Genomic DNA, 13,520 nt, shown 5'->3' on the forward strand with positions numbered 1-13,520 from the left:
CAGCAGTGTCTTGGTTACTTTCTCATTGCTGTTATAAAATACCCTGGCAAAAATAACCTGAAATAAACAGTTTATTTTATCTCACAGTTCCAGGTTAGAGTTCATCATCATGGGAAAGTCACAGTGCCAAGATTTATAGGAAGCTGACCACATTGCTTCCATAGTCAGAATCAGAACACAATGAGTCAGCACTTACCTGCTAGTGCTCAGCTCACTTTCTCTTCTCATATGCCTTTCAAGATCCTGACCTAGGGAATAGTGCCACCTATGGTAGCACTTCTCAACCCTCCACCCCCTGCAGATATATCCAAAGGCCCATCTCCCAGGGGATTCAAATTTCTGTCAAGTTGACATTTAATACTAATCATTACAAACAATAAGTGTGAAGCTGTCACAAGTGCATCTTTGTTTTAAAACAGCACACTTACTAAGGTTCTGTCTCCTACCGAGGTGTGCTTGTACACAGAATGCAAGTGCCTTGAAAGCAAACTCTGAGCCTAATCAATCTTTGTTTAAAGTGTATAGAAAACATATAAGTGCTCACCAATTGTTCAATGTCAGTTTGATTGATGAATTCATCTCATAAACAAATGATGACTAGCATAAAAATAATTTAAACTATTTCTTTTAACTCTGTATTTATGTTACTGACTACTAAAGACTCACTAGCCCTTCCATGCAGATGTATGGAGTTAAAGGGATTTAGCACAGCTGGCACAGCCCATGGGCACTGGCAAGCTCCAGGTTCGGTGGGGGATGGTATCTCAAAGACAAAGGTGGAAAGTGATCAAGAAAGGCTTGTGTTTCGGGGTTCAGTGGTGTAAGATTTAATGCTCTAGACTCTAACAAGCTTGTGATGCAAACTTCTGACTGCCATACATGCACTTCCACATATACAGATACACTTATACTACATACACACCCCAAATAGGCTCAACAAAAAATATAAGCAGAACCTGGCTTGAACATTACAAAATATGAACTATTATTCACATTTATCTCCCAGTAATAGTTTATTGTCATGTTCCTTTCCCATTCTAGAAAACCACACTATAGCACATGTAAAACAACTGAGACAGGTAAACAGAAAGACAGACATGCAGCTATCTCTTTCATATTTGATTTCTATTTATAATATGAAAAGCAATAACCTTCATATAGGTAGCTCACAAATAGTTCAATCTGATGATTGCTGTTTTGCAGAAAAGAAAACTTTCAAAAGGAGGAAAATCTACTGCCAAATAACTCAGCACCTTCTACAGAACCACATGATGTGGAAGAAAGTGATTGAAGAGGAACAGTGTTTAGCAGGCACAGAGAACCAGTCCCTGGACCAGGCCCCTCTGCAGCATTCTTCAGAGCAGATCCAGGCTATCAAAGAGGAAGAGGAAGAGAAGGGGAAGCTAAGAGCAGAGGAGACCCTGGCTCCACAACCAGACCTGTGACCATGGGCAGAGCATGCTGTGTTTGCAGATAGAATGACTTGTCCCAGACACTTTCCAAGCCAGCACAACACTTAGACACAACACTGTAGAATACCAGAAGATGGGCAAATGGCTAAAGCGTTTGGGGAATTCTTCACATTTTGTGTGTTTGTTTTTACAGTGAAGGACAGCGCTGAAGACTCTACTCAAAGCTTTCACTTTGCAACACCAGCGTCTAAAGACTGTTTTATAAGAAAGAAATATATATGTGTGTGTATGAATTCCCACATAGGTTCATGTAAGACTTGTATTCACGTATATACACATGCACACTGAGAGCTAGGATGCCTGACTCCACAAGGTAGTAACAGTCGTATTAGATATACAGAGGTCACTGTGATATAATAAATCATAAAGGACAAGAACTCATGAGGAAATGTGCAGCTTAGCGAGGAAACAAATGTAGGCCCCAGACAGAACAGCTCTTGTTCTCCCTACTGAGGGATGAACATTCCAGAGCATTGTTGGAATTCTAACGCATCCTGCCAACTGTGTGTGTGAGTGTGTGTGTGTGTGGGGGGGGGTATTGTACATGTGTATGCATGTGGAAAAGGAGATGTTTGTGATTTTAGTTGTTCATAGAATAGCTGTAGCAGGTGATGAAGTCCTTGTGAACATACAGAAGGACATCCTTTCTGGAGTGTCTTTGAATGGCAGCCCCCTCCTTTTAGTTTCTAAGAAGGTTCTTTTGCAGAGGGAGGGCCTGCATGGGCCACATGATTGGTTACACTGCTACCTGCCACTTGGAGGCGCTCTGCCACCATCCTCACAATCACAAGACTAAGGCTTTCTGGTCTACTCTGGCCTAATGAATGTATAAGGGTGTGTGTGAGTATACATGTCACTCACCTGTGATAAAATCGCCGTGGAAGGGAATGGCATTCTTTACTGATGGACACCCAAGAGGAGCTGGAGTCAGCTCTTCATCAGGTAAGAGTTCTAAGAGGGTGCTGGGAAAGGCCCAGGAAATCACGTTTAGCAATGATACTCCGTGTCTTCTCAATGTGATGCCATAGATGCTGTAGTGAAGAAGAGAGTCAGCAGACTCACCACGGGTTCTATGGCAAGGGGTGAAGCCAAAATGCCAACTTAGGGTTTGGACGTTGGCCTGGGGAAAGCTGACCCTTGGCAACTGTTAAAGAATGTTTGTTCAGACATCCTAAGTTGTGGTCTTCCATACACTGTGTGATGGCATATCATGACTTTGCAGCCTGGTCCATGTTCAATGCTCCTTTTTTTAAGGAAAATTATGGTGGAGATTGGTTATTGTTTGAGGATAGACCATTGTAAGCTATTTGGGTCGTTTTGTTTTGTTTTCTACACTTGTTTATGCTGTGAGCCAAACCTCTATTTAAAAAATTGATACTCACTTTCAATATTTTATTGGATATTATTACATATGTCATGACTAGCTACCATGATGTAAATATAAAGAATTTTTTTTGTTTATGTAGATAGTAAACTTTTTTTAAAGAGAAAAAGGGGAAAAGGGAAACATTTTATAGTTATATTTTAATCACCATTTTTATACAATGTAGCTATCTCCAAGCCCATAGCTGAGTGTTGGTTCATTGTGGAGTTTGAGGGACACCTGCCATCTGCCTACTTTAGTTTGATTCATGATCTGATACTCTTGTTGCTGTTAAATTAAGGTATTGCAAAGAGATAAACATTTGCTAACTAAATTAATTTGAGGTCTTTCCATGCTTGACAAAAAACAAACAAACAAAAACTTTTTTTAAACAAATTGTTAGTATTTCTCTCTAAGCTCTGTTGCTTGTAGCTCCTGGTTTAGTTCTGTATTCACAGAATTCTAGTCATCTCAGCCTCTGAGTCCTCTGCATGGATTTCTGCCTTTTCACACCCTTGATTGTTTACATTAAAAATCCCTTTGCCTCCCATACATGGGGCTTGTGCCCTTCCCCTCAAAAGCATGATTTTATGGTAATCCACAGCAGTTTTTTTCCAAATAGACAAAGATGAAATAAAGAATCAAATATTTCAAGACAGATTTTCTAGTTCACAGGACAATGCAAAGAGGATTGGAAAGATTCGGGCCTCACACAAACAGCTAGAATGTGTGTCCATATATTTCTGAGTTAACACCAGGGCTTCAGCATTTCACAGGTCCTGAATCATTTTTCTTTCTTGATGGTACCCATGCATCTCTGTTTGTAAATCTCCTCTGAAGCAAGAATGCTTCTACAGTGAACCCTTCCCCTGCAATAAAAATGATAGACAGAACACTCACTTTCATGTACCCTTCACTCAGTAGCTCATTCCCATCTCCAAGTGGATGCATGTCTGTAACATAAATAGTCAAACAAGCTAAATATGAAGGAAGCAGACTGCCATATCCATTACAAGTGTATATATTGGCAGTTTGAATAAAGCTGCAGAATCCAAGTAGGAGCCAGGTTGGTTGCATCATGGGCGTCTCAGCAAACTGCCCAGTTTTGTTTGCTTTAAGGTAAATGAAGTAACAGGATAATGACCAAAGCAGTTTGAAACTATCTGTTCTAGAACTGAGCAATTCTAGAATGTTCCTGAATTGAGTAACTCATCCAGGCAGATTGAGTTTTTCTTCTTAGCAAGCACGTTGTCATTCTACTCAAACGAAAAGACAACAAACAAAAGAGAAGGGTGGAGCCCACCAAGTGTTCGATCTAAAGATCCGCCCTTGATAAATTTGAAAGGGCATCATCTAATGACATCAAAAGTATTTTCCATGAATGATGTTGTCCATCTTCTTGGCAACAGCAATATTACTGTGTTCACCTCCAACTTCAGAGTTAATTTCCTGTGGTGCCAATGTATTTGATGTGATTTACTACAGTTTTATATGAGCCCATACAGGTGCCATTTGATCAACTCAGGTCTCTCAGTGAAGGGGTTTCTACACACTTAGGGAAAGAATAGTTTTATAGATAGCCATAACATGCCATTGGTAGGAGAAATTGGAACCAGCTGCTCTCTATGGAGTAGACGCCTGTGTGTATTCTGCATGTTATCCATGGTATTATCAGCATACTAATTGAATGTCTTCATGGTGATCGAACCCACTTGACCTTTTTGAGTAGTATTTCCTTAGCAGAAATAACTCTTTTGCTGATTTACTTAGCTATAAGGGGGGAAGTAAACTGTTCTCATTTATGAAGACCTGGTTTGTTCTCAGTAGGACATGAGCTCAGTAGTCAGTATGTGCTCATCTCTAGTTGCCATCACCTGGCATTGAGAAAATCGCTTCTTGTTTGAGAAAGTATTTGCCTTCCTCCATCATTGAACCCTGTTGTGTTTGGGTTTTACACCAGAACAAACGTTAGTCATTGCTGCCCCTGTAATGCCACAGAGAAGGAACTGAGTACCCTGCAAACTGTTTAATATATGTAAATATTTGCAATTTCCCTGTGTCCTCTGCCTTTCTTTCCCAGAGAACTTTCTTGAAGGTAAAAGCTGTGCAAAAGGTGTGAGACTCAGGCCTACTCTTTGTTTAAATGATGGAAAAGTATAAATTATTTTCTAAGTAATAAAAATATGAAATTATCATTGTAAATAAAGTCTAAAGTTTGAAATGACTTCTTTATAAAAGTGGAGTATTTGTGTGATGAACAACTCCTGACCAATGGGAAATGAATAATCCAGAAGTCCTGTCTGTTCTGCTTTGGGACACACTCTTGGTGCTTCCATGAAGCAGGGACCTCTACTGTTCTCTTTAGGATAGCTCTTAGAAACATAATGGAAACTGTAACCATAACAAGGGGCTTGTTAGCCTTCTCCACAGTCCTGAACCTCATTGGATGCTCCCCTTGATTTTTGTGCCCTTAGTGATTAAACTGGCTTTTCAATGGCTGAAGGCTACAGTAACAGAGTTCTATGACCTTCAAAGCACAGATTTTTAATGAAGACTGTCTGTCTACTCTTTGGATCTGGGGTTGGGAGGGGGTAGCAAAAATTTGCATGTGAATAGTTCAGCCCCAGATAACCATAAACTTTCAAACTGAAGTCATTTTCTTACCTTATTTTGCCCCCTGACCAATAAAATTCTACAGGATTCTTTTTCTAGGTCATTCATTTCTTTCAGGAATTTAGAAAGGAAACTGAATTTGCTGATAACGGTACATTTAAAAATCTATTCAAGTGTATTCAAACTTTAGATAAAGAAAATAATTCACTGTTTCAAGCAGAAGAGATCTCAGAATTAAATTAATCTTAGAATATCTAATTAATTAATTAATAAAGCGAAATCCATCAGTTTGGGGTCTTAGATCCTTATCATGTCAATTCATCCTCCAACAAATGCCCATGTAATTATTGAAAATTAAATTAGAAGTGGATTAAGTTTTAGCACCAACTCAACTAAGCCATACACTTTGGTCTAGGTGGCTTAAATTTTGCTTTTGATGAGTGTTTATTTGTATATATCATATGAGGGAACCATGATTAGAGAATAATAACACAGTAATATACATTATCAGTAATCTGTTTCTACCTTATACATTGTGTGTGCTAAATGATGTTACTTTTTATAATACTGCCTTTTGACTTAACTAAGGATTGGTGTTATATTCATGCTAGTAAATTACCCCAACAATGATTAGATGTCATGACTAAGCTTTTTGACCTTTGTGTGAATACATTAAGTGTATCCTTAGATGCAAAAATGAAGTTGGCGGGACCCAATCTGTTGCTTCAAAGGGTTTTAATGCAGAAAAGACCATAGTAAACAGACTGTGTGCTTTTGAGCCAGGCTAAAGGCTCTAAAGTGATGTTACATGTCTTATCATTATGTGTTGGCATCTTAGGTGTATGTCTCCCCCCAAAAGTGTTTTGACACAGGGAAAAATAGCCTCCTTTTAATAGACAAATGCTCATTGTGGCCATGTTCAGCCTAGATTCCTTGCTTTGGATTACGAAGTGGCTCTTTAACCATGAAAACTAACAAAAAGTAATGTTAAGTCCTTGTGTATTGTTACTGACAGTCCTTAAATTTGATTGGTTTTCTTGAAGTACCACTCTTTTAAGGTTTCTTCTTCTTTTATCATGCAAGGGAAATTTTTCAGGATTTAATGTTTTCCTAATGATATGGAAGCAAATGGTGTATAAGAGGATCAATAAGTACATAAATTGAATAAAGTACGTTAAGAATTTAAGTGACTACATGGTAGCTCACCAGCCTCTAACTCCATTTCTGGGCATCTGACACCTTCTTCTGGCTTCCGTGGGCACTGCATATGCATGGTATAGACATATATGCAGGCAAAATACCCATCTACATAAAATAAATTTGTACAAAAAATACTGAGGCATTTAAGTGCCCACCTTACAATCTAAGTTTGTCTGAGTTATTCCAATGCACAAGAAAACATTATTCAGTAATTTATCATTATACAGTTAAAAGATGCATGATCTATTACCATAGATTTTATTTATTAAATTATAATACAGTTTAAAACCCAAGTTCTTCAACACTAAGAAAATTAAACATTATTAATTTTGGCTTTCACGGAGGAGGGTTGGCCTTGGGTTAACGACCCTACTGTGTTCATCTGTAATGTTTGATCAAACAGCAGGACAAAATATGAAATTCCTACATAGAAAAGTAACAGAAAACTGTTTGTAAGGCCTTGGTAATTTAAATTTCCAATCTTATGATTCATACTTCTTTCAAATTAAACAAACTATTGCAGGAAATTCTCACTTCTTAACAACAGAAAAAAGTCTGGCTCAAAGGAGAAAAGGAGTAGTTTCTCGCTAATTTTACTTCCCTGCGCCAATGCCAGCAAAGAAGGTGTAATCAGAAGTACTCCTCTATTGGAAGAGAAAGAAGGACTGCTTTTCATGCCAGGGTCCAAGTGACTCTCACTCCATTTCCATCATGAAACCTGTAGTACAAACAAGTAGGTAAAGGCAGAAATGAAGATTACATAAAATCCTCCATGCACAATCCCTACACCTGTCCAACCTTCCCACAAACCACCTTAGACGTTTGCTCTGGAGTGACATGACGTTGCAGGTCCATTATCCCTTCCCAGCTTCATTTAACATGATGAGCACCTCTACTCTTTTCTGAATGTGAACAATTAGTGTTCTCAGCTGCTGCCGCCACTGAGAAGAACTTTTCCATAGTAATTACATCCCCTTGATATAGCAAAATATTCAGATGTTAATGTGAAATCAATAATAAGTGTTTTAAATTGTCCTCTTTGTATATATAAGTTGCTGATGAATAGGGGTACTGTCACGTCTCCTTTAAAATTATGAATTGATTATTTTTCTAACTCAGAAAATCTTCATTATACCAGATATTTCATTTTAGCTATTTATACACATACTCTGGAACTATACTATTGCTGCCATTAAAGAATAATACTAAGATAGCTATATGATACATAGTAATGGAGGGTTCAGTGACATTTAATATATATTTATTCACCAATCACTAATTTTAAATATGCTATAAAATATTTGCATGAGATTTTTAACATATTTGCTTGGCTTTTTTATTTATGAGTGTCAGTTGACTTCATACATTTTTACAGTAGAACACATACCATATTTTTTGGACCAGTAAGGCTAATCTGTTAGCTAAAAAGCACTGGAGATAGATATATCTGAATACACATATCCCCTTGAACTTTTTCCTGGAGGTTTTTATCATGCTAACCACAAAATAAAAATTGGTGCTTGCTTTTACACATTTTGTGAGGTCTCAAGGCAAAATACGGAAAAAAAAAAAAGATTCTCTTTGTCCTTCTGTAATGATGTTAGGAATTTTAATCTGAATCCAGTGGGTTTGGGTTTGGGTTGACATGGTCAATTTCAGTTTTTTGTTCTCGTAGAAAATGCATTCTGATTCTTGATTGAGCAGTTGCTTTGATCCATTATTGCTTCTTTGTGGGAAAAAAAAAGGCATTGAGTGGTTCTCTAAATAGCAGCTTCTGAATATTCAAAACTATGTCATAATATTTATAACCCAGAAGGGGATAAAATTGATTTAATTTGGTGTTCCTAAAAGTGCCCATTATTTCAAATAACTGCCAACTAAAGTAATAGTGGTGGAGGCATCATTTGTAAATGACACTTTGTAGCAATGCTTTTCTTACCATACTAGGCCTGAATATATTTATCAATTAGTATCTTTGCCAAATTTATCCATTTTTAGCAACACAAAAATTTGGAACTTAAATGATTGTTTTACAACTGAAATCAGTCTGGTCTTGTCACCTATATTTTGCACTTGATGTATGTAGCAATATTTAGTACCATTCCACCATAAGTATTTGTTAAGTGGTATAGGTAAGAGCTGATAAAAGTTTTGTAAAAAATAGGATCTGTACAGAAAGAGAATTAGATAAATTATATATAATTTTATTGTTTGTTTTTTAGCTTAGAAACTATATCGATATTCCCTTTTTGCCAGAATTACTGGAAGTGCCTCTGGTTTTATATATTTACATACATATTCAAAATTATTAAAATTGTGTTATAGATGATCAATATGTATGCTACAATGTGAAGATGACGTGTAATATAAAAGTGATTCTGTGATATCATGTCTGTTGTAATTATTTGTGTCACCTGAGTCCTCCAGTCTTCTTGGATCCAATCACAAGGGCTTAGCACCCAGTGTTCGTTACTAAGGTATCCACTGACTATCTTAAACGTTTCCCAGATCCTTCAAGGGGTTGAATTCTCGTGCCAACACCTATCCCTGTTGGTTGTTGTGCTCCATTCATGAGTCCCCCAAAAGACCTCCAGGAGCCAAGTCTATTGCAAAATACATGAGGATCTTTTTATTACAAGCTCGAACTTGGGCCCACATGGTGCTCCAGGTAGGAGGGTGATTTATAGATCCCAGTTCCTCCCAGTATCCCAAAAGCAGGGGAATTCCAGCCTGGCAAGCATCTATTGTTTGAAACACAGAGGGGATGTTGCATTTTTAACTGATTGGCTGTGGGAAGGCCCCCAAACCATTAACAGTCTGGCCTCCTTGTTTGGCTGTCCTAGGAAAGAGGGACGATCTGGGCCAGTTTCCTAGCAACTGTATTTCTATTGGGCAGAAAAGAACGCAGTAAGGCTGGTTCCTCCCCACAGGTGGCTGGAAATGTCGCCACCTGTCTGGCCTTTGTTCAGGCTTGTGCTTTAAAGTTTAATCCAATAACCCAAAAAAATAATTTTTAATTCTTTGATCTCTCAGGTAACGACTTCTTAGTCACTGTCATCACCTGCCTTTTTACCACTGCACTGCATTCTTTCTTAATCAAATAGTGTCAAACCAAAATATCCAACTTTAATCATTCAGATCATGTGAAATAAAGTGCTACTGCTTACACTATAAAAAAATCTCACAGTTATGTGAAGACTTTGAACACACAGCATGAATAATTATAATTATGTGTGTGTGTGTGTGTGTGTGTGTGTGTGTGTGTGTAATTTAGGGTTTTGCTCATAGATTAGCTTGAATTAGTCCAAACTCTGAGTATTTCACTTAACTCACAAACACCTCAGAAACAAATGCAGCGTGCAATTTTGGCCAGATAATTCACATTTCAATCCACAAGTGTTGATTATACCATCACCTATGAAATCCAATTCCCAATTCCCAAGCCCATTATTTGTGAGGTTGTGTATCTTCTCATCCCAAACTAACCTCCCTCCAAAAAGGACCACACATTCTCATTTATACTTATTTGTCTTAGGCAAATAGACTCTCTCTGTATATAGTTTTTCCCTCTCTCATCCTCAGTGTGTATTTCAGGGCTTAGTGCTTAATTAAGACCCAGAGAGAGATATCGTTTAAAGCTGTTGACCTTTTGATGGGTCAGTCTCTCAACTACCTACTAATGTCACCCAGCTTCTCTGACACTCCATCTCTCCTTGATTCTCTGCCTACCTGCCTGCTTCTTTCAGTCTCCCTTCCATCTTCTTCCTCTCTCTCTACCCTGAAGTTATGCCCATACTTCCTGACCCAGCTCAGGCCAACAGCTCTTTATTATGCCAAAAGCCACATTTCTTACTCAACTAATAGGCTAGGGAAGGTCACCTTCCCCATGGCAAATTGCCTTGTTTGTAAAGATATATATATTTCCTCTTAGCCTAGCATTATTGGTTTCAAATAACAAATAACAAGGACATACTTTTCATGGCCAAAAATACAATATTTGAGGGTCACCCCAACATCTCCCTGTTTTGGTTAAAAAAATTGCTTTGTCTCTAACAACAAACTATCTACAATAAGAACAATTATGAGAACTATCAGGGTAAAAATTACATTCACAATGTCCAGTCCATTTGTATTTGGCAACTTAGAAAAAAGTACTTCACTATCTAGCCTATCTTGGTGAGTTCAATTTTTTCTTTACCTTAAATCACTTTCTTATCTACATTTAAGCTTTTATATCCTCTAATAATTACAACTTACATTTATCAATATTAAACTATCTTCTTAGATCCCACCAGCCTCAATCTCGCTATGTGGCTGACGATGACCCAGAGTTTTGCTCCATTTTCCAGATTCTGACTGGAGACATGCACCACCATAGCCTGCTTAGGAGGCACTGGGGATCAAATCTAGGCCTCCATGCATGCAAAACAAGCTTTGTCTCCCACCCCATTTTTAAAGATGCGTAGAAAGTAAGTAAGCCAACATAGTTTATTTATTTTAAGATCTTTAATCCTAAACACATTAAGAGTTGCTCCGGAAATTATTGTATATATTTACAGTTCCAATGGGTGAGAACACAAGCATTTGGGGAGCCATCATTCCAGGACGCTATCATACCTAGGTAAACAGATAACATATATTGTTTCATCATGCCCATGAAAAAATAGGTGTTTCAATGACAAAAGATAGAAAAGGTAACAGGAAAAAAAAACAGCCTTCAAGAAGTAGCGAACTACTGAAAAGTTGAGTCCAAACATGTGCTGTTATGTCTGCGTCTGGCAGCCTGTGGCCTATGCTTCTTTTTTTCTAAGCCAGACGTTGCAAATACTCTTTCCCAGGGGAATACGTATACAATATCTACCTTTTCTTCCCAAGAAGGAACTAAGACACAGTTTGTTTACTCTGGGGAACCAATGAGTCTACTGTGCTTCCTTACAGAGCATATATGAGGAGTGCAAGGAGGCACAGCTGAAACCCACAAAATGGAAATTGCTTGGTTTGAAAGCTAGGCTAGCCAAGCATGAAAACAGAGGCATTAGATTTATGGATTAAAAATAGGAACTGTGTCCTTAATATTAAAACCACTATCCCATTTATTGTAGTTCCTTCTTTGAAAACTTGATTATGCTTGTTTTTTATAAGTTTTAAGTAATATATGAAGAATTGGTCTCATTGTGATAGTTTCTTGACTCCATGTTATTATAACTTTTTACTTCATCTTTGACTCATTTGACCTGCTCAGGTTTTTCTCCTCCTCGTGTTGATGTCCTTCATCTCCACAAACAGATCTTCATGCTTGCTGAAATGAAGCAATTTCCAAGCATGAATTGTTTTGCCAAAAGACACAATGGCTTTTTCACCCTGAAGCTGAAATCATTAGGCCATTTCACTTCTCTAGTGTCACTGTACCACCCAAGGAAGACAGGAGGGAACCTAGTCTCTTAAGCTGAAATATGGCTTCAGATACAAACTTTTGGCATGAAAAATCATTTTTAGAACTTAGAAAATTCCCTGTGGAGGTTTCCACATTGAATAATGAATATAATGAGAAACCAGAGCCACAGAATAAAAACAAGGCCCCTAAAGAACTTGACCCTGAAGGAATGAAAATTTTGGATCATGTTACAACTAAAAGCTCCTAACCAAGTGAACCAAGTGAAGTACAGAAAAAGAAACATGGAGAACAGATTTATTTTATTTTTTTACTGTTCACTGATGTGGATGCTGGGACCAGAACTTGAGACCTCTGCTGAAAGACCAGGAAGTTCTAGAGACTGCTAAGCTATTTCTTTAGACCCTAGTTTTATATGCATACAAAAGCATATAGATAAATGGATGTGTCACTTTGGCTTTGCAGCTTATAGAAATTAATCCAAAATTCATCTTCAAATACTTTTTATCTACCTATCATATTATTTCTTCAAAACATTATTCTAGAAATTGTCAAATATGTTCAAACTAGATATAAAGAGTACAATGAACACTGTGTACCCATCACCTCGATGGCACTGATTCAGATATCTGTTGTATTGATAACACCAAACACTTAGCACCACCTTTAAGTTGTTTTTAAAATAATATAACATGTCTTCACATTGGAACATAACCTTAAAAATAAAAACTTGTGTATGTCTTTATTGAATGTAAAGTAGGAAATGAAAAAAGTGGGAGAGGACTCCAAATAGGGAGTAGGGAGTCAGGGCAATACAAAAGAGGAAACAGGAACAAAGAACATTATTATATTTACATAAAATTACACACAGTATACTTAAATGAATATATATGTATACATTTTATATATTCTAATATATATAGAGGAATGCTTCCAACAAGAGCCATTATCTAACAAAACTCTGAATACCAGGCACAAGAAACCACCTTCCCAGTAGTTGAACAAGGTAGTCAAAGTGACTCCCAAAACAATCTAGGTGTATCCTTTGGTTGCCTCTCAGAAGTTAAAAGTAAGCACCTTTTGATGAAGATGTCACACCCTTATGACACAGGAATTGAAAGATTAATGTTGGATCTAACATGAAACCCTTTGATCAAACCAGGAAAATACCGAAGAAGCTGCCCAGGGAGGGAAGCAGAGTCCCACCTGGTTGCAATACCTGTGAACCACAACATTGACCAGCACAGTAAGATGTCCATAAAGATGTAATAGTGGGACTTCCCACCAACAGCTGTTAATTAGATTTAAGGTCCAATCAACAGGAGAGAAATCATGCCTGATAATGAAAACCTAGCCAGCTTCTCGGAGCTGGGGATGTCGTACCACTGCCACCTTGCTAAACCAACATAATTCCTAATTACATTCTGGATATTATATTTATACTCCTAGGTAAGTGATGAATTTTTCATTCATTAATTAG

General features: G+C 37.6%; 1 protein-coding gene across 1 annotated transcript in view; it reads left to right on the forward strand.

Annotated features, from left to right (window-relative positions):
- Nucleotides 1–9,037, forward strand: part of Pde3a (phosphodiesterase 3A) — a 281,973-nt gene extending 272,936 nt beyond the window's left edge. The window contains exon 16 of the mRNA XM_060384366.1: nucleotides 1,204–9,037. Within this exon, the coding sequence (XP_060240349.1) occupies nucleotides 1,204–1,445 (242 nt within the window). The 3' untranslated portion in view covers nucleotides 1,446–9,037. The remainder of the gene's footprint in view (nucleotides 1–1,203) is intronic.
- The last annotated feature ends 4,483 nt before the right edge of the window (nucleotides 9,038–13,520 follow it).

This window comes from Meriones unguiculatus, chromosome 5 (assembly GCF_030254825.1).
Source record: "Meriones unguiculatus strain TT.TT164.6M chromosome 5, Bangor_MerUng_6.1, whole genome shotgun sequence".
NCBI lineage: Eukaryota > Metazoa > Chordata > Mammalia > Rodentia > Muridae > Meriones > Meriones unguiculatus.